We start from the raw sequence: 22,474 nt of genomic DNA on the forward strand, positions 1-22,474 counted from the left end.
AGTGTCATCTCTGTTTTTACAGCATGTGTTTAACAGTCCCCTGTTGTGCTAGAATTTTTACATAACATTCTGTAAATTACTGAAAATTATTATTGTGACTGCAAAGCTGTTACTTAAGTTTGTAATACAGTTGTAAAAACTTGTAATATTTTATCTTGGCCATGCCTTGCTTGATTTCTGTGTAGACACACCTTTTTGGTTTGCTAGGAGAAAATTGATGTTTACAAAATACCTGCTGAAATGATTTTAAAAATTGCCATTGCCAAAGCATTTGTTCAGTGAAGTTTTTATAGTTGCAGTATGATCGCTAAAGCTGAATACCTGTAATACTTTAATACTGTTACTAGAATTGAACACTGTAGTTAGCAAAAAATGTATTCCAGACAATCTCAGAATTCACGTGTACCGAGAGTGAGGTGCTGCAGTTAATAAAAATGAGTTGTTTCAGAAACTAACAAACATGTGAAGAGTGCAAGTCCCTTTTCTTTCAAAATGAGTTATCATCAGAGTGATTGGTCTTTTAGATTGATGGTGAAATAGGTGACTAATATATTCTTGAGATATTTTAGTAAACGGATGTTCTACTTGGGTGTTTTAATGTGTTGTGCAGTGTATAAATCTGGCATATGTCTGGAATCAGGGGCTGTTAGTTTGGTATGGTGTAGTAATGAATGAACTGGAAGATTACAAAAATATATTTAAAGGCATATGTTAGCTTTATGAAATGAGTGAATAAATTTCTGTGGGAAGGAATTTCTTAATGGTCTATCAATAGGAAGGAAGTTTTGAAGAAAACTTTGATTTGCTAATTCAGGTTTATCAAATTTGAAGAATGTACAAAATTATTTTAATTATACAATAATTTGGCTTGGAAAGAAATGGTAGAGGAGAGCAAGAACCTCCTACTGGAGACAAAAAAAACATGGCAGCCAAACAACATTTAAGTCAGTCCATACTTGCAGAGAAAGGTAAAGATGGGGAGCTGGAACAGTGACTGAGGGTCTAGAAGCCTAAGGGTGGTTCACCCCCCCACTTAGATTGGAGAGAAAATAAATCCTGAATTAAGTGCAATAAAATCTTAGACAGTTTGACAAAATAAGTAACATCACTCTTTGGTATCATCTTTAAAAAAAATTAAAGCACTAACTAGGAAGTTGGAGATAAATTTCATAGATTCATACTATCCTGGGTTCAGCAGTAGCAGTCATTTTTTCTCCTTCTTAGTCTCCTCATTGGTCTACTGTTAGTCTCCACTCTCCCTCCATAATGGCTTGTGTTGGAAAGGACCTCAGCATCATCTACTTCAACCCCCCTGCCATGGGCAGGGACACATCATGCTAAAACATGTCACCCAAGGCTCTGTCCAACCTGGCCTTGCACACTGCCAGGGATGGAGCATTCACAACTTCCTTGGGCAACCCATTCCAGTGCCTCACCACCCTCACAGTAAAGAACTTCTTCCCTGTATCTAACCCTGCTTAGCTTTGTACCCATTCCCCCTTATCCTATTACTGCAATCCCTAATGAAGGGTCCCTCCCCAGCATCCTTGTAGGCCCCCTTCAGATACTGGAAGGCTGCTATGAGGTCTCCACGCAGCCTTCTCTTCTCCAGGCTGAACAGCCCCAGCTTTCTCAGCCTGTCTTTGTATGGGAAGTGCTCCAGTCCCCTGATCATCCTCGTGGCCCTCCTCTGGACTTGCTTCAACAGCTCTGTCCCCTTCTTATGTTGAAGTCACTAGACCTGAACACAGTACTCCAAGTGAGGTCTCGCAAGATCAGAATAGTGGAGCAGGATCGCTTCCTTTGTCCTGCCTGTCAAGCCCCTTCTCATGCAGCCCGGGGTACAGTTGGCTCTCTGGGCTGTGAGTGCACACTGCTAGCTAATGTTTCTTTTCTGTCATGGTTTGAGGCCTGCTGGTAAGTCAGAGCCACACAGCTGCTTATGCATTCCCCCTTTTCTTTCCCCTCTGTTTCCGGAGGGATGGGGAAGAGCATCAAATGAATGTAAATCCTGTGGGTTGAGATAAGAACAGTCCAGTAACGAAGGTGTAATACAAAGCTACTATAACTGCCACCAATAATAATAATGATAAGGGAAATAAGAAGGGGAGACAATATAAAACTAAGAGGGGACAAGAATAAACACATGTGATGCACAATACAATTACTCACTACCCACTGACCAATATCCAGCCCAACCTGAGCAGCCATCTGGGCCTTCAGGGTGGCTTCCCCCCAGTTGATATGCTGGGCATGAGGTGATGTGGTATTAAATACCCCTTTGACTAGTTTGGGTCACGTGTCCTGTCTTTGCTTTCTCCTGACTTCTAGTGCCCTTCTCACTGGCAGATCATGAGACTGAAATAGTCCTTGATTGGAGTAAGCATTACTTAGCAACAACTAAACACATTGGTGTGCTATCAGCTTTTTTCTCAGGCTGAAGTTGAAAACACAGCACTGCACCAGCTACTAAGAATAAGAAATATGACTGCAGCAGCTGAACCCGTGACATCTCAGACCATGTATTTTTTCAATATGCCATAGCATTTTGTCTCGTGTATGTATATATGTACACACACAATGAGAGAGATATCATTTCTATTATATAGATCATCCCTGTAACGTTTGCTGAATTCGACACTGTCCCACACAACATCCTTGTCTCTAAATTGGAGAGACATCAGTTTGATGGATGGACCACTCGGTGGATAAAGAATTGACTAGATGGCCACACACAGAGTTGTGGTCAATGGCTCAATGTCTGGCTGGAGACCAGTAACAAGTGGTGTCCCTCAGGGATCGGTGTTGGGAACGGTCTTGTTTAACATCTTCGTCGCTGACATGGACAGTGGGATTGAATGCACCCTCAGCAAGTTTGCTGATGACACCAAGCTGTGTGGTTCGGTTGATAGGCTGGAAGGAAGGAATGCCATCCAGAGGGACCTTGACACGCTTGTGAGGTGGGCTGATGCCAACCTCATGAAGTTTAACCATGCTAAGTGCAAGGTCCTACACCTGGGTCAGAGCAATCCCAGGCAGAGCTACAGGTTGGGCAGAGAAGAGATTCAGAGCAGCCCTATGGAGAAGGACTTGGGGGTGTTGGTTGATGAGAAAATGAACATGAGCAGGCAGTGTGCGCTTGCAGCCCAGAATGCCAACCATATCCTGGGCTGCATCAAAAGGAGTGTGACCAGCAGGTCAAAGGAGGTGATCCTGCCCCTTTACTCTGCTCTTGTGAGGCCTCACGTGGAGTATTGTGTGCAGTTCTGGTGTCCTCAACATAAAAAGGACATGGAACTGTTGGAACAAGTCCAGAGAAGGGCCACGAGGACGATCAGGGGACTGGAGCACCTCCCGTATGAAGACAGGCTGAGGAAGTTGGGGCTGTTCAGCCTGGAGAAGAGAAGGCTGTGTGGGTACCTCATAGCAGCCTTCCAGTATCTGAAGGGGGCCTATAGGGATGCTGGAGAGGGACTCTTCATTAGAGACTATAGTGATAGGACAAGGGGTAATGGGTTAAAATTTAAACAGGGGAAGTTTAGACTGGATATAAGGAGGAAGTTCTTTCCTGTTAGGGTGGTGAGGCCCTGGAATAGGTTGCCCAGGGAGGTTGTGAGTGCTCCATCCCTGGCAGCGTTCAAGACCAGGTTGGACGAGGCCTTGGGTGATATGATGTAGCGTAAGGTGTCCCTGCCCACCGCAGGGGGGTTGGAACTAGATGATCCTAAGGTCCTTTCCAACCCTAATTATTCTATGATTCTATGATATTTTCCAGCAGCCCATATCTTAATTCCAAATTCTTTAATTTTCTTCTCCTTCCATTTTTCAGGGTTCGTGATAGTTAGATTGAGTAGGGTACATTCGTGCGGCCCACAATTTGAGTTTACTGGGACATTCTGAATAGAATCTTTTGGGTCAGGACAGTGGTATTCATAACCCCAATTTGTGGTGGCCCAACATGCACAGTCCCATCCGTATCCACAAAGGTGGCCTCCCAATATTGGGGTACAACCAGGATTTCCATTTGCCATACATATATATTTTGTTAGACTTCCATATCTTCTCCACCCTATATCTACACATATTGGAGACTTAAGGTTAGGGACTCTATTACTACTGCCAAGGGGTACACTCAATTCAATTCTACCCAGTATAGATAAGGGAGTTCTTTTGGATCAAAACATACCGTTTTAGTCTCTTCTTTACGAAGTCCATATTGGGTTTGGTTATGTATGCAGTAGCCGGTTATTGTTCCTTTACATTCATACATGGTGTGATAGGTCAGTGTTTGAGAGGTTACTCTCCCTCGTCTAGTTGTGGTAGTGCATTCACTACAGTTGTTGTGAATGTCCTTAGAAGCCACGGCATTTCCCCGTATGGTTCCTATCAGAACCAACACCAAAAGAGGTCCGGTCAGGATCATAGCGCTCAGCGGTCACAGCCCTAGGGGTTGCCGCCCTTGGCAGACCTCTGCAGCACCGATTCCCTCTGGTCTTGCTCTCTCTGGTAGATCAGAGGTATATTCCCCGTCAGCTATTATAGCAATAATATTTGACCCACAACAACTGTTCTAATGAGGTTATAGTTTCACACTGAATACAAAAGAACTGTAATTGGTTCCTGTTCTGGGTTCAGCAGTAGCAGTCATGTTTCTCCTTTGTGGTAGCTGGTGCAGTGCTGTGTTTTGACTCCCAGCCTGGGAACAATGTTGGTTTGATGTTTTCGGTTGTTGCTAAGTGATGTTTACCCTGACCAAGGACTTTGTGAGGCTCATGCTCTGCCAGGGAGGAGGGGAAGCTGTGAGGAAGCAGAGACAGGGCGCCTGACCCAGGCTAGCCAAGGAGGTATTCCATACCACAGCACGTCATGCCCGGGGTGGGAGGTAACTGGGAGTTACCCGGAAGGACATGGGCTTCCGGGTGGGACTCGTTTCTTGGCCGGTGGTATCGTATTCTCTTCCCTTGTTATTTTCTCTTATTGTTGTAGTTGGTAGTAGCGGTGGTGATTTGTGTTGTACATTGGTTGCTGGCCTGTTCTTGTCTCAACCCGTAGGAGTTGCACCCTTTCGATCCTCCTTCCCGTTCCTCTGGGAGCAGGGAAGGGGAGAGCCCTGGTGGGGGGGGCCTCGATTGTTGTCAGCTCGGCACCACTCACTGGGAGTGAGTGAACAAGTTGCCTGACTGGGTTTAAACCACGACAGTTCTTTTTGGCGCCCAACGTGGGGCGAGAGGGGTTGAGATAACGACTGATCTGACTGGATTAATAGTCACTCATCACAATGCTGATTTATTGGCTCTCAAGGTTGTTCCTCTTGATCTCACAGTTTCAGTATATCGTATCTTACTTCCATCCGGTATTTGCTGTATTAGTGTTTTTCAAGTGTGGGGCTTGGGCTAAGGTTTTTGTCTCATTGTACTTTATGATAATGACTTGTAATACAATAGAATCATTGATCATGAAACTGATCTGGCTTATGTTCCCAGTGTGGTCACCACCTTTATACTTTGGGAGGTATATAATAGAAGTGCTTAGCAATTACACATCTTTTTTTCTCCTTCTCAGGTGCTCAACCTGTGAAGGAGACATCCTTTTACAAAAAAACGAGGACACCTTCCTTGCCCCGTGTGAGGATCGAACTCATGACCTTCAGATTATGAGACTGACCCGCTACTTACTGCGCTAACGAAGCTCAGAAATTGTTCCTGGTCTCCTCTCCAAGTAATAATATTTTGAACAATTGGGACACCTTGTCCTAATATATATATAGGTTGCAACATTTACAGATAGGAAATGGACTGTTATTGGCCCTTATTCTATTATTTATGGAAATGTTTTCAGTTACACCTGTTTTTCCCATATAATATCTATAGGAGTCAATATGGATTCCCCCAGTTACCTGTTTAAGTCCTCTTGAGGGTTAGCTTGGTGTCCCCAGGTTCAGTCACAACTCTCCATTCCTTTATGGGTCCTTTTACTCGTGACACATGTGTCCACCCTTTTTCAGCAGTTCTTATCGCTGTTTCTGTCGTTAGAAGAACAAGAAGTGGTCCCTCCCAACGAGGGGTTAGACTATCCTCCTTCCAACTTTTTATCAATACCCTGTCCCCTGGTCGGATTTTATGTATTGAAAATTCCAAAGGAGTGCTTTGAGATAGCATTCCTTTGGCTCTGAGTTCTTGCATGTTTTCATTCAAAATAGTGATATAGCGTTGGATAGTCATATTTTCCAATTTGGGGTGGCTTACTGGTAGCCCTTGAATGTAGGGCATCCTATATAGCATCTCAAAAGGTGAGATTCCAGTTGTCGAATTTGGCATAGTTCTAATATTTAACAGCGCCAAAGGGAGGCATTTTATCCATGTCATTTTAGTTTCAATCATTTATTTTGATAATTGATGTTTTAAGGTTTGGTTCATCCTTTCTACTCTCCCAGAACTTTGGGGATGCCAAGGAGTGTGATAATCCCATTGGATTCCCAAGACTGATACAACATTTTTAAGGATTTTAGAGGTAAAATGTGATCCTTGATTTGAATCTATTACTTTGATCATCCCATATCTAGGAATAATATTCTCAAGTAGTTGTTTTGTCACTACCTGAGCCATAGCCCTTGCAGTGGGAATGGCCTCGACCCAATGTGTTAATTGATCTATTATCACTGAAAGGTATTTATATCGTCCCGCTTTTGGTAGTTCGGTGAAATCAACCTGTATCCTCTCAAAAGGTCAGTGGGCCAAAGGTCTTCCCCCTTTGGGAGCCTGTCTCATCTGTTTCTTATTAACTTTTTGACATGTTAAACATCCTTGTACTTCTTGTTTTGCCATATCAAAAATTTCCATACAACCATAGAATTTTAAAAATTGATCAGCAAGTGCTCTTGTTCCCCAATGTGTTTGCTGATGTAACCTACGCAATATTCTTCTAGCATAACCCTTAGGTAGCATTTCTCTCCCATCTGGTAATATCCATTTATTGTTTTTGAATTTGGCTCCTAATTTTTCGTATTCCTTTATCTCACTTTGAGAGTATGTTTTTGGTTCGTTCATCTGTTCTCCCCCTGTTTCTAGGTGTTCACCAGCGGTTAAAACTAAAAGAGTTGCCCGTCTGGCTTCTTCATCTGCCAGGTTGTTTCCTCTGGTTCTGAACTGGAGCCCCTTCTGGTGTCCTCTAACATGAGTTATAGCTATTGCTTCAGGTTCTCTTATTGCTTGCAATATTTGTCTTATTAATTCCTCATATATTAACCCTTTACCTTATGTATTTATCAAACCCCTTTCTTCCCATATCTTCCCAAAGGTGTGGACTATACCAAAGGCATATTTTGAGTCTGTAAATATAGTCCCTTTTTTATTTCTTAGTCTTTTTAACGCTCTCAACAAGGCATAGAACTCGCATGCCTGGGCTGACCAACTTGCACTCAATGGTCCGGACTCTATTACTTCCCATTTTCTCCCATCTGCAATTGCATATCTGGATTTTCGTTTTCCATCAATTACCCGTGAAGATCCATCCACAAATAATTTTTCTCCCTATCCAAATTCTTCTTCCTCGTAAGTCTGGTCTAATTTTTTGTCTGTAATTCTACCATATCTATACAATTGTGAGCAAGAGTTAAAGTTTCCTTCCATTCTCCAAATAGGAATTGTGCTGGATTTTGAGCTGTTGTTGATCTTAATTCCAGATTGGGGGAATAGATTAAAATAGCTTCATATTTTAATAGTCTGTTATCAGTGAGCCATTTATCCGCTTTTTGTTGGAGGACTCCCCGGATATTGTGTGGAGTATAAACTACTAGGGATCCTCCAAAGGTTACTTTCCTAGCTTCTTCAACTAATAAGGCTACTGCTACTACTGCTTGTAGACACGTTGGCCAGCCTCTACTTACAGGATCTAACAATTTCGAGAAATATCCAACAGGCTTTTTACTTCCTGCCCAGTCCTGGGTTAATACCCCATATGCAGTTTGATTACTCGTATCTACAAATAATTGAAATGGTTTATCCAAATCCGGAAGGCTTAACACAGGAGCTCTCATTAAAGTGTTTTTAATATATTGGAATTTCTCTTCATCCTCTGAAGACCACTTTATGACATTTAGTGTAAGTTTTTCATATAAAAATTTTACCTTCTCACTAAATCCCTCTATCCATTGTTGACAAGAACCTAATAATCCTAACAGCTGTCAAACCTCCCTTTTTGTTCTTGGGGCAGGTAAGGTTATGATTCCTGCCACTCGATCTGGATATAATTTCTTTCTCCCTTTACTAATCCAGTGTCCCAAGTATTTCACTTCTGGCTCTGTAAATTGCAATTTAGATTTTGAAACTTTCAATCCCTTTTCTCCGAAAAAGTTCAATAGACCCATAGTGTTTTCCTGGACTTCCTCTTCTGATTTTCCAGCTATCAACAAATCATCCACATATTGTAGGAGTTTTACATTGCCCTCAGTTTCAAAGGACGTTAACAATATTTCCAGAGCCTGTCCAAACAAGTTTGGTGATTCAGTAAAACCCTGGGGTAATACTGTCCATCTCAGTTACTGCTTTCTACCTGTCTCCGGATCCTCCCACTCAAAAGCAAAATAATCCCTGCTCTTTTTCTGCTAAAGGACAGGCCCAGAAGGTGTCTTTTAGATCGATTACACTGTACCAGGTATGTCCTGGCAATACCTGATTCAATAAGGTGTACGGATTTGCCACCACTGGAAACCTGGTAACAGTTCTCTGATTAACTGACCTTAAATCTTGCACTGACTGATAGCTCCCATCTGATTTCCTGACCGGTAAAATTGGAGTGTTATGCGGTGACATACAGGGTTCTAAGGTTCCTTTCTGTACTAATTCTTCAATTATTGGTTTCAATCCTTTCCTTCATTCCAAGGAGATTGGGTATTGTCTGACCCTAATGGGCTCCTTTGGGTTTGTTATTTCCACCTCCAACGGTTCAGTGTCTAATTTTCCTATTTCTCCCTTATTATGCCAGACTTTTAAATTAATCCGTTCTTCATCCTTTTCTGTTAATTGATACAAGTTTACAGTAATTGCTCCCTTTTCCACCTCTAAATTTATTCCTAACTTTATAATTAAATCTCATCTTAATAGGTTACTCTCTGCCTCCTCCACTAGCAGAAAATCTCCTATACAAATTTTCTTTTCAGATTCTATTTCTACATTTTTGATAACAGGGACCCTAAAGGGTTCCCCTTTTGCGCCTACTGCTAAGGTGGTATCTTTACTTATCTGACATCCCATAGGAATATGCCGAACTGTAGATCTTTCGGCTCCAGTATCAACTAGAAATATTATTTCTTCTCCCTGGGGACCTATCTTTAAATTTATCAAGGGCTCTGATGATGTTCTTGTCCCCAGAATATATAGCCCCTGACACCCCTATTCCTCATCTTTAAATATCTTCTCATCCCGCATCTGCTTTCTACAATTTCTCCTAAGGTGTCCCTTCTTTCCACAATAATAACATTCTGGTACCTCTTCAGAGAGGGTCCTAGCCTTTTCCTTCTGTTCTGTTTCCTTTCTCAATACCCAGGTCCTGAAACCTTGTGTATTGATCTTGGCTGTTCTCGTTTCTGAGTTTCCTGCACTGCCGCTGCAAATATTTTTGCCTTTGCTTTCTGTTTCTCCTCATCCCTCCGTACATAGACTTTCTGGGCTTCTCTCAGCAATTCCTGCAATCCCCGATCTTGCCAGTCATCTAATTTCTCTAACTTTCTTCTGATCTCCCCCCAAGATCGTGCTACAAATTGGGTTTTTAAAATTGCTTCTCCTACCAGGGAAGCCGGATCAACTCCGGAATACATTTGCAACGTTTTCCTTAATCTGTCTAACCAATCAGTAGGAGACTCATCTTTCTCCTGATGTTCACTAAAAGCTTTATTAATATTCTGTCCTCTCGGAACTGCCTCCATAATTCCTTGTATAATAATTTCTCTCAAGTCCGTCATATTTTGTCTGTCCTGAACATTTTGATTATTCCAATGGGGATTCTGATTAGGCCATTTTTGCTCTCTGGGAGGACCCTGCTGATGTCATCTCTCCCAGTTTCACATTCCGGCTTGTCTAATCATAGATCTTTCTTCCGCAGTAAATAATATCCCCAATATTGACTGCATCTCTTCCCAGGTATAAATATTAGGACCTAAGAATTGATCTAATCATTCAGAAACCCCCAAAGGGTCATCTAATAACCAACCCATTTCCTTTTTACAGGATCTTACATCGCCGGTGTTCAGAGTTACTGCTACAAATCCAATCCCTCCTACATTTCCTCCCATTGGAACCTCTCGGAGGGGAAACAAAGTTTCTCCTTCTCCTGTTTTCTCTTGTGGATTTTTATCCTCCCATATTTTTGTCTTACTTCTAGTATGACTGGGGGGAGGGGGAGAAGGGGGAGCCCTTGGAATAGAATCGGGAGATAACGAAGGATAAATATTGTCTCCACTATTTCTCGAGTTCTGCCTTTGATAGGGGGGTGGTAAATTATCCAGTGGCTCCCATGATGGTTTGTTTGTTTTCTCTGCTTTCCCTTTCTTCTCCCTCAGGGGAAATAGCGAAACCGCTACAGAGGATCCTTTCCACAATGCGGCATAATCACTTTCCTCCAATTAAAGGGTTCCTTGTCATTTACATATGAATTTAAAGCCTGACAAATCCAATCATCAAAAGTCCCAAATATTGGCCAATATAAATGGTCAGGCTGAATTTCCTCTTTAGTCCATACTTCCATACAGCAATGGACCATTCTCTCCTTACTCTTCCCTTCTTGGGACGGCCAAAAGCCCCAGTTTTTAATCATTACCCCCAAGTGACTGTCTGGGAGTATTTCTGGTAATTCGCTCCCTGCTTTATTCTTGGGACCTCTCCGTGGGCCCCTTCCTGGGCTAGAGCTACGACTTTCACTCTCACCCATTTCCTAGCGGGTGTGTCTCAGTCCAGTTGATCACTGTCACTTCCCTCCTTCAGCGGCCAACTCCCTCGTGGGAGATTGGAAACGCGCTTAGAAGAGGTCCACACTCGCTTCACAGATCTCGATGCCCTGGCCCGTATTTCACAGATCCAGGATACTTAGTCCGTGTCTCAGTCGTGCACAAACACAAATCTCCAAGCACTCCGTCTCTTCACCGGCCAATTCTCTCAGGGGAGATTGGGATCACGGTTAGAAGAAAACGTCTCAGTCACACGCACACACCGGCCTCCCACCCAACCGAGCGATACTTACAGTCCGTTGTTCTTGTCTGGGTCTTCATGCACAAGAATTACGGGTAATTTATACTGCAGTTTTCCTGGGAGCTCGAATTCCTTGGTTATTGCCTCTCTGTTCATTGATCTCTCGAGACTGCCCGGGGCTACCGCTCCCGAGCCACAAGTTGTGGGGCGCCCCTCGTAAGAGCTATAGTCCCAGGCAGCCACACAGAGATCACGTCGGGGTCACCAATTTTGTTATAAGAACCTAATATCGCCAATCTGTTTTAATTGATTTTTATTATAATTAATATCAAGAGGCAATAAGAAAGCAGCGCTGGGTGCGCTGGGGAGTCTCCGCTCCGCCCGAGACACACGAGGGGAACTTCTGGGGATAGTCTCTTATACTTTTTGGTCTTGGGTTTCAGCCAATCCTGTTGTCTTCTTTTCCTGGGCTTCTTGGGTTTCAGCCAGTCCTGTTGTCTTCTTTTCCCAGGCTTCTCCACCTGTTGCTGGGGTCTTGTCTCCGGGTGAAGAAATATCTTAGAAAGGTTACTAAGCGTCTTGGTAATGCATTAACAGGAAGATGTCTATCACAAGTCTGACCGCCATCTTAGCCCCCATAAATTCCACTCCTTATGTGTTTATTTGTTCAGCGCACAGATTTCACAACGTTCTGTAACAGGACATATTTCTAAGTTACCTACCCCCCCCTACTTTTCTAAGAACATTCATGCAATTTAAACAATGAACAAAACATTTCTTTGCACAATATTGCGGTTGACCCAGGGGAATTATTCCCTTGTTTCTTCTTCCTCCTCACTGTGTGTCATGGTTTAAAACCAGGCAGAGGGCTCATTCACTCACTTCCCCCCTTCTTTCCCTCCCCCTACTCCCAAAGGGACAGAGAGGAGAATCGAAAAGAATGCAACTCACACAGGTTGAGATAAGAACAGTTTAGTAACTAAGGTATAACAGAGATCACTACTGCTACCACCAATAATAACAATGATAAAGGAAATAACAAGGGAAGAGAATACAACACCTCGCCACCAGCCGACCGATAACTCGCCCCCCCAGCCCGACCAAGCTCTGACCGATACCTCCTCCAACCCCGCAGTCTCCCAGCCCTTCCGGCTAACTCCCAGTTACCTCCTGGGCATGACGTGCTGTGGTATGGAATACGTCTTTGGTCAGTTTGGGTCAGGTGTCCTGTCTCTGCTTCCTCCCGGCTTCCCTTCCTCCCTGGCAGAGCATGAGGCTCACAAAGTCCTTGGCCAAACCAAAACATCGCTATCAGCTCTGTTCCCAGGCCGAAAGTCAAAACACTGCACTGCACCAGCTACCAAGAAGGGGAAACATGACTGCTACTGCTGAACCCAGGACACTGTGGTATTGACAGGGACACTTATCATACCCTTTGCACGTAGCACTATGATCACAAGGGATTCCATCTACACACAAAGTGCAATGATCACTAGGACCCCCGAGTTGCTGACATGAATCACTCTGATGTAACTCACAAGATCAAAGAAAGTATTATGGTAGCTTTAAAAACCTGCTTTTTGTGTTGATATGCATTCAGTTATTCTTTGATTCTTTGCCTTCTTTTTTTCCTTCTAAAATCCAAAGCAAAAAACCAACTGTGTTGAATAAGATGGTATGAAGACTTTATGAGGTAGTGGGATTTGGTTTCTAGGCAAGTTGGGTGTTGAGATACTAATACATAGGTACAGCTTTTAGAAACTAGAATAATTGTTGCCATTCCATCACCAGTCTAGTGATGGCTGATTATACTTTACTATATCTGCTATTGCAGCGTAGGTCCTTGGGCTAGACTTTCTGTACAGACAAACTAAAACAAAACCTTGAGATTTGGGGTGATTTTCCTCTTAAATACCTACTTTCCATTTTTAAGTCTAGTTATTTGCTTTATAAGGAAGTGCTGAAATTAATAATTTTCTTAGCTACTTATTGATCAAGGGGGTTCTTTTTTGTTTTTGGTGTTTAAATGCAGTGTACTGAGAGACGATCTTTCTGTGGGGGTACTAGACTACATTAGTGGAAAAAAATGCTTACAGCTATCTTGTGCACTTTTTTTTTTTTAATTGTCATGAAAGAAAGTATGACCACCATTCTTTACACAACAGTTTTGGGGAGTCTAGTCTCTTTCTTTAATGCTTTCTCCTCCTTTTCTGCTAGTGCTCTAAGGGTCTGTTTTATTTAATGTGTATCGCTAAAACATACAGCTGTTTTGTCTGATTGTTAGAATTGCAATGTGTCTACAAAGTCAGGTATTAATCACAGTGGGCTATTTCCAGACAATCATATTTGAAATTATTAGCTTGTCTTTCAGAGAGGTTAGTGCTCTCTATCATGTTCTCTGTTCTGTATTTTTTTCATTTCTTTTTGTGTTAGGCTCAAATCATGATGACCTGACTGATAATTTAGAATCATAGAATAATTAGGGTTGGAAAGGACCTTAAGATCATCTAGTTCCAACCCCCTGCCATGGGCAGGGACACCTTATGTTAAATCATATCACCCAAGGCCTCGTCCAACCTGGTCTTGAACACTCCAACAAACAAACAAAACCTGAAAAAATGCTGCCAAAGACAAAAAATCCAAAGGTCACTATTAGTGTATATAAACTTAAATTTGCTTTTTGATATTGGCAGTCCAGTCAGCAAGGCTGATAAAGCAGATTTTAATGCAAAGAGCAATAGACAGTAATTTCTACTGCAAACTCAGCTGAAGATTTGTCCTGGGTTCAGCAGTAGCATTTTTCTCCTTCTTAGTAACTGGTGCAGTGCTGTGTTTTTGACTTTCAGCCTGGGAACAACGCTAACACTGATGTTTTTAGTTGCTGCTAAGTAATGTTTACTCTGACCAAGGACTTTCTGAGTCTCATGCTCTGCCAGTTCGGAGGGGAAGCTGGGAGGAAGCAGAAACAGGACACCTGACCCAAAATAGCCTAAGAGGTATTCCATACCATAGCCCGTCATGCCCAGTATATAGAGTAGGGGCAGTTACCCAGAAGGGCTAGATCGCTGTTCGGTTTGGGCTGGGTATTGGTTGGCAGGTGGTGAGCGGTTGTATTCTCTTCCCTTGTTATTTCCCTTATCATTATTATTATTGGTGGTAGCAGTAGTGGTTTTGTGTTATACCTTAGTTACTGGACTGTTGTTATGTCAACCCATGGGAGTTACATTCTTTCTCTTCTCCTCCCCATCCCTCCAGGAGCTGGGGGAGGAAGGGGGGGAGTGAGCAAACGGCTGCATGGTTCTGGGTTGCTGGCTGGGTTTAAACCATGACAGTTCTTTGTGGCACCCAACATGGGGTGCGAAGGGTTGACATAACGACACATCTGACTGGAGTGTGTCTAATTGTATTTGTGAAAAGCATTCATTGTTTTGGATTAGTAGTCACTCGTCACAATGCTGATTTATTGGCTCTCGAAGTTGATGCTCTTGATCTCGGAGTTTCAGCGTGTCATACCTTACGGCTAGTATTTGCTGTTTTATTGTTTTTCAGATGGGGGCCCTGGGCTAAGGTTCTTGTTTTGCTGTACTTCATGGCAATGATTTGTAATACAATAGACTCATTGATCATGAATCTGGGCTGGTATGTGTTCCCAGTGTTGTCATCACCTCTTTACTTTTGGAGGCGTGTAATAGAAGTGATTAACAATTGCAAATCTTCTTTTTCCCTCCTTGGGTAGTCAGCCTATGAAGGAGACATTCCCTTACAGCCTCTGCTTCCCCACCAGACTAATTACAATGGCAGTATATTCTGGAAGATTTGAAGATCCTGAATATCCTTTCAGTGCCCTTGAAAGCACCCTGCTCCTTTTGCTGGGAGCCAGCTTGTTGCTGCATATGCTCTCTATGTTTTGCCTGTGGCGTGACCAACCTGAGAATGCCCGATCTTGTGTGATAATGGAAGCTAAGCAGGGTCTGTCTCATGTCTTACCTTGGATTAGCCGACGATATAGGAGGACCACCAAGAGATTTTCCCTGAGGATGGACAGTCATGAGTGGCAGGGTGTGTGAGACAGTATGGGCAAGTATCTAGTCCAGTGGGCCCCTCCAGTGCTTTGGAAGCATCGGAGATGGAAGGCAGCTGTATGGAGTCCCCAGCAACAAGCTGCAGAAATTGCTGAAGGAGAGGGTGAATCGAGTCAGTTTGCCCAGGTGAAAGCCATCCAGCTGGCCTTGGACATTGCTGAATGAGAAAAGTGGGCAGTACTTTACCTCTATACTGACTCATGGATGGTGGCAAATGCTCTGTGGGGGTGGTTGAAGCAATGGAAGCAGAGCAACTGGCAATGCAGAGATAATCCCATCTGGGCTGATGCACTGTGGCAAGATATTGCTGCCCGGGTGCAGAACCTGGTGGTGAAGGTACGCCATGTCGATGCTCATGTACCTGAGTCGGGCCACTGAGGAACACCAGAACAACCAACAAGTGGATAAAGCTGCTAAGATTGAAGTGACTCAGATGGACTTAGATTGGCAATATAAGGGTGAATTGTTTTTGGCCCGGTGTGCCCATGACACTTCAGGCCATCAGGGCAGAGATGCAACATATAGATGGGCCCGTGATCGAGGGGTGGACTTAACAATGGGCACTATTGCCCAGGTTATTCATGAGTGTGAAACATGTGCTGCAATTAAACAAGCCAAGCGGTTAAAGCCTCTTTGGTATGGAGGACGATGGTTGAAGTATAAATATGGGGAGGCCTGGCAGATTGACTATATCACACTGCCGACATCCTGCCAAGGCAAGCACCATGTGCTTACCATGGTGGAAGCAACCACTAGATGGCTGGAAACATATGCTGTACTCCACGCCACTGCCTGGAACACTATCCTGGGCCTTGAGAAACAGATTTTGTGGCGACACAGCACCCCAGAGAGAATTGAGTCAGACAGTGGGACTCATTTCTGGAATAACCTTATAGACACTTGGGCCAAAGCGCGTGGCATTGAGTGGGTATATCACATCCCCTACCATGCCCCAGCCTCTGGGAAAATCGAATGGTACAGTGGGCTGTGAGCAATGGGTGGTGGGACTTTCAAACATTGGGCTACACATTTACCAAAAGCCATCTGGTCCGTCAACACCAGAGGATCTACCAACAGGGTTGGCCCAGCCCAGTCAGAACTTTTACGTACTGTAGAGGGGGATAAATCCTGTGGTGCACATAAAGAATTTGCTGGTGAAAAGGGTCTGGGTTATTCCTCCTTTAGATAAAGGCCAACCCATTCATGGGATTGCTTTTGCTCAGGGACCCAGATATACTTGGTGGGGAATGTGTGAAGATGGGGAAGTCCGCTGTATACCTCAAGGGAATTTGATTTTAGGGGAAAACAGCCAGTGAACTTAATTGTATGCTGTTGCCTGCTATGTAACACTTTTATAGCCCATCAACTAGATGTCTTCAGGTCACCAGTGACTGGCCCTGACTTTCTTCCGACCATCATTTCAGCAGAGAATGAACTTTGATGAAACCAGACGAGCTCAGCAGTGACCATATGAGTTCCACGATGTCATCAGCAGGCAACAGTCCAATACTGCACACCTTCTCTCCTGCTCTAAAAGACGGTTACAAGAGATGGAGCCCGACATCATGGACCAGATGAACTCAGCAGCTTTATAGGGATTGGTCCATGCACTAAGGAATGATATCTGTATGTGTGTGTGTGTATATATATATGAGAGACAAGAATGATGGTATATTGAAAAATGTGGGATCTGAGCATGATGTGAATGATATGGAATAAGGGTTGGATACTGTCCTGGGTTCAGCTCTAACAGTCATTTTTCTCCTTCTTAGTAGCTGGTGCAGTGCTTTGTTTTTGACTGTCACCCTGGGAACAGTGCTGATAACACCAATGTTTTTAGTTGTTGCTAAGTATTGTTTACCCTGACCAAGGACTTTCTGAGTCTCATGCTCTGCCAGGGAATAGGGGAAGTTGGGAGGAAGAAGGGACAGGACACCTGACCCAAACTAGCCAAAGAGTATTCCATACCGCAGCACATCACGTGGTGTGGACTGGGGGCAGTTACCTGTAAGGGCTCGATCGCTGTTCGGGTCAGGCTGGGCATCTGTTGGCAGGTGGCGAGTGGTTGTATTCTCTTCCCTTGTTATTTCCCTTATCATTATTATTATTGGTGGTAGCAGTAGTGGTTTTGTGTTATACCTTAGTTACTGGACTGTTCTTATCTCAACCCGTGGGAGTTATATTCTTTTGATTCTCCTCCCTATCCCTCCAGGAGCTGGGGGAGGATGGGGCGGGGGGGGGGGAGTGAGCGAGCGGCTGTGTGGTTCTGGGTTGCTGGCTGGGTTTAAACCAGGACAAGATTGTCCATAGTGTGTTTAAAATATTAGTGGACAGCCATGACCAGATAGCCAGCAATAAGTGTTGAACTTGCTCTTCAGACCATCTCCACATCAAGCTCCATTCTCTGAAGGCCTGTGTGTTCTGGGGCTTAGAAGGCAACAAAGTTAGACTTCTTTGAGAGACTAGGAGACAGATTGGCTTTGGTGAACATATTCATAAAGGTGGAGTAATAGTGTTCCAATTCAGCTCATACTACAGTTACTTCCTGGTAAAGGCAGGCCTTTTCTTGTTAAATATTTAAGAGTTTGTGGAAATATGTGTTCTCAGATTTCATTGAATGCTTAACTAGCACATAAAGAAATTAAGTGTTGGGGTTCAATTTTGGCCAACAAAAATGTATTTCTAAAGTGAAGAAGAGATTTAGATGATAATGGGTCTGTCTTAATCTAGATGAGGTTCCCAAGTGAGACAGGGGTGCACAAAATCACAAAATGGAATATAGAAATCTTTAGAATTAGTTTTAAGTAATGTTAAGTTTGATGGCTTTGTAACAGTAGCAATGGAAAACTACTGAGGTGCATGTTACATAGAAAAAAATAGAGTGCAGCTAGAGAACATACTGAGAATTCTTGTACAAGATAAATCGTTATAGTTGTGACATAGTTTAAGAAAAACAGTCTAGAAGAACAGGACACAGGGATAAGGAGTATCTGGGAACCACAGGTGTCCAGGATGGGCTACAGTTAAACTAACTGATAAGTAGGAGGACAGGAGGATTATTATGTCTCTGGTGCTAACGAACCAATTAAACTGGTATGAGCATCTACTGCGTGTGCTTCAAAGGCTGCCAAAAGCAATGAAGATTGTTGGAAGAAGTAAACGACCCTCAGAGACCACCACCACAATTCTGTGCGCATGCGGGGAACTTTCTGGAAAATTATGTAATCCATATGTAGCCTCATGAATATATATGTATGCCCAGGGACTATATAAGGACGGCTTGTGTAGCACTATGGGGACACACGTTACAAGGAGCTATCCCCCGTATCTCCTGGCGCTGCAATAAAGAATACCTGCTTGTCAGCTTGAAAACTTTGTTGGCAAATTTGTTCCTGGAGTTTTCTCCAAATCACAGGTATTGACAATCAGTGTTTAAATTGAAGCATCTCATTGCAATTACTGAGTACCCATTACGTGTGAGTGGTAGTGAGCAGGTGGGTATTGAACATATCCACGTCTATGTGGTCACAGCAGTTTGCTCAATTTTTATTGTTCAGCGTTACTGTGCACTTAGCTCAGTGATAGCCAGCCTTCACCAAGGCTGCTGCCCTGACAAGGTGCATGCTGAGACACATTCATACACTGGGGCTGCAGTAGAAGCGTTTTGCTGCTTCTTTGTACATCTCCTTCTACCCAGGTGCACCACTTGCAGGTTGTCCTTAATTCCCTAAATGTGCAGTTTTGCTTCCAAGTGTAATGGTGACAGAAGTCAGGTAGTTGAGTGACTGTTCTGATCAGCTGAGAGATCTGTTTTCTCTTATCATACCTATTCTAAACTGTGCTTATCAATTAGCCTTATGTTAGATGCTGTACAAGCACGGGGGAAATAATAAATTCCTTGTTTCAAAGTAATTTTCATGCTAGAGGATAGAAGAGAATAAAAGCTGACTGCCTCAAACTGGGTAGCAGTGATGTGTGTGATATTTGTGTTTTCTTTAGGGTTTCTTTGTTGCCATGCAACAAAGGTATGTTTAGAGCAAGGTAATAGGTAGTTTTGTAAGTCATTTCTGTAAATATGAGGGAGAACAAAAGAGAAATAGTAGCTGGATTTAAAGGTAAGGATCATCTCATAAATGAGAGGCGAGAAGTAGATTTGATGTTAGTCATGACCTCCATATGTGTGCAGGTGTTGTAGTTTAAGCCCAGCTGGTAACTCAGAACCATGCAGCTGCTCACTCACTCCTCCCCTTCTCCCCTGCTCCTGGAGGGATGGAGAGGACAATCGAAAGAATGTAAATCCCACAGGTCGAGATAAGAATAGTCCAGTAACTAAGATATAATACAAAACTACTGCTACCACCACTAATAATAATTATAAGGGAAATAATAAGTGGAGAGAATATGAAACTAAGAGGGGAAAATGAAAAGAATAAACACATGTGATGCACAATACAATTGCTCACTACCCTCTGATTGACACCCAGCCCGACCCAAGCAGTGATCTGGGCCTTCTGGGTAACTCCCCCAGGTTTATATACTGGGCATGATGTGCTGTGGTATGGAACCCTAGTTCCGGTCAGGTGTCCTTTCTCTGCTTCCTTCTGGCTTCCTGTGCCCCTCCTCACTTGCAGAGCATGAGACAGAAGAAGTCCTTGGTCAGAGTAAGCATTACTTAGCAACAGCTAAAAACATTGGTGTGTTATCAGCATTGTTCTCAGACTAAAGTCAAAAACACAGCACTGCAGCAGCTACTAAGAAGGACAAAAATAACTTACAGCTGAACCCAGGACAGCAGGAAAGCAGTTTGATGATGGGGAAGAGAGGAACTGACACGTTTGTGAATGTGATTTTTTTTGCGTTAGTGTTCTGAGAGGGTATGAGAGTGATTAAATTCCAGGCATCAAATCAAGACAGCAGGCATTACAGAAATTGACAGATTGATACAGCTGGAGCTGAAATTTCAGTAGATGGAAAAGTCTATATGTTAAATCACTGTGAAAAGCTATGATATTTAGATGTCCTCTGGAAGTACAGATCTAGGCAGATCCAAATCAGCTGACAAAAATGTGTTTTATCCATTGCATTTCCCCCTTTATAGTAAAGACTGAGATAAATCCAATAATAGTGTATTAAAACTGCTTTCTCGAGAGTCTCTGCATGGGGTTCGGGTTAAATGCAGGAAGAGTTCAAGTTACTGCGTTTGTATGGTAACTGGGTATCGAATCAGTACCCTGTCCTAACTCATGCTCTTTTTTTTTTTTAATTTTCCTGTCAGATTTTCTGTTTTGTACATACATTGTTTTGTATATACTATATATGATGACTTCAGTGGTTGGTGAACGTACCCGGGGCGCTCGGGACAAAACACAAATTTCAGCCACACAGCCAGCACAACCACAGAAGCAAGTAGTACAGGTATGTAATACTATATAATTTGAGTTGAAAGTGTGCATGTAATGATATGTATTTCTTCATAAGTCAATAAAAACTGAGAAAAGATGGGGGAGGAATTACAGACTCTTTTGGAAGAATGTGTGTGGATTTAGAAAGCGACTTTCAGCAGATAAAATTGAATTTCGTTTTGTTTTATAACAAGGCTACAGGAATACAGTTAGCATGTTGACAGAAGTGGTGGTTTTCCCTTTTTTGACATTTGTAAAACAGCAGTGGAGTGTTCTGCCCAGTTTGGGGTTCCATGGAACAAGGCAGACATTGGCAGATAGATCAACAGAAATGTATGGGGGTTTACTATTCGATTACTTGGATTCATTTTTTTTTTTTTTTACTATTTACTATTACTATTCGCTTACTATGGATTCATTTTTCCAAATGTAGAATAATGTTGCTTTCCCAAATGGAGATTTCATATCATAATGTCTCATTGATCATCATTTCAGTTATTTAAGAAATTGCATCACAGTTCTTTTGCATTGCTTCTGGATAATAAATATACCATTTTATTATAAGATCTGGACCTATTACTGTCACTTAATTTTGTGTTTTGCACACTTCTGTTCTCTGGTAGTTTGAAGTTGTTAATTTCCTGCATTCTGTTATGCTGCAAAAATAATATATCCTGTAAGGTTGAACAAAATTTTAGCTGTATTAAGATGCTGCTATTTTCTTATAGTTGCAATTAAAACTTAATTATACTCTTTTGTAGGATACTACAATGTTACTTGTAACGCTGGTGCCTTAAAAATAACCACCAGTTGCTGGGGAAAGAAACCAAAACTTGGTGACACTGATTTGGTGTTTGTATAGTAAACACCTCTTGTGGCTTTGTTGACTTTTTTTCTTCTGAATCTTCAGTTTTCATCTGGGTGTAATCCACTGGCATAAACATTAGTGATATCGCACCTACTTGTTTCTAAGCTCTCGCCTTACACAGGAAAACTGAAGATACTGTCAAACATTTGATATTGTCATAAAATTGGTATATTTTTGTCTTTTAACATTGACTTGAAAAAAGTTGGTTTATAGAAAAAAATGAAAACGGTTTCCTGTTTCTGGTCAAATATGCTGTCATGTCTACAGAAATTGCGTTGTCTAAACGTTTTTATTCTGGATACCTTTAAAGGAAATCTCTTCACTAGGTTAAAAGTTGCAGTGGGCCTGAGGAGGCTTAAATCAGAGTGAGAAGATAGATCAACAGGGCTTAATGTCCTGAAACCAGCAGACCTTTTGCTTTTGCTCTTTGCTGAGCTCTCAGCAGACACCAAGAGCGAGCTCCTTCGCACAGAGTACTGTGCTTGCCAGGAGGCTTTCATAGAGGGTGGGAGGGGTGGTACCAGGGCTGTCATGGGGTATTCCAGAGCAGGTTCTTCCCTGTGTTACCAACTGATGTATGAAGCTATCAGCATGACACTTTGAAAATGTGAAGTAGTGCAGAGTCCTTAACTCCATTACGAATGCTAATTGTCTTGGAACATAGCCTCTGAGCACAGCAAATGTTGCTTCTCTCAAGGAACTGGGACAGCTTCAGTAACTTCTCAGCAGATAAGCAGCTGGTGGTGTATGGTGGAGTAATTTTTAGACTCTTCTCAGGATTTGCACTTAGTTACCTCCTCTAGAGCTTGTATTTATTTAACTCCAAAAGTGAAGCAGTTTGAGGCTGATTAAGTCTGAACTCATGAGGCACAAAATTTCATGTGGGTATCCTGTGAAGTGAGACTGAAAGGTGTAAATCAACCAGTTGCCCAGGATGAATCC

General features: G+C 42.7%; 1 protein-coding gene across 1 annotated transcript in view; it reads left to right on the forward strand.

The window, feature by feature from the left end:
- Window positions 1–22,474, forward strand: part of LOC133282502 (ubiquitin-associated protein 2-like) — a 152,176-nt gene that overhangs the window by 9,665 nt on the left and 120,037 nt on the right. Inside the window, exon 2 of the mRNA XM_061478505.1 lies at window positions 20,538–20,677. Coding sequence (XP_061334489.1) covers window positions 20,538–20,677 — 140 coding nt within the window. The remainder of the gene's footprint in view (window positions 1–20,537; window positions 20,678–22,474) is intronic.

This window comes from Pezoporus flaviventris, unplaced genomic scaffold (genome assembly GCF_033815535.1).
Source record: "Pezoporus flaviventris isolate CSIRO_AGI_PZ_B2104156 unplaced genomic scaffold, CSIRO_AGI_Pfla_v1 ptg000125l, whole genome shotgun sequence".
NCBI lineage: Eukaryota > Metazoa > Chordata > Aves > Psittaciformes > Psittacidae > Pezoporus > Pezoporus flaviventris.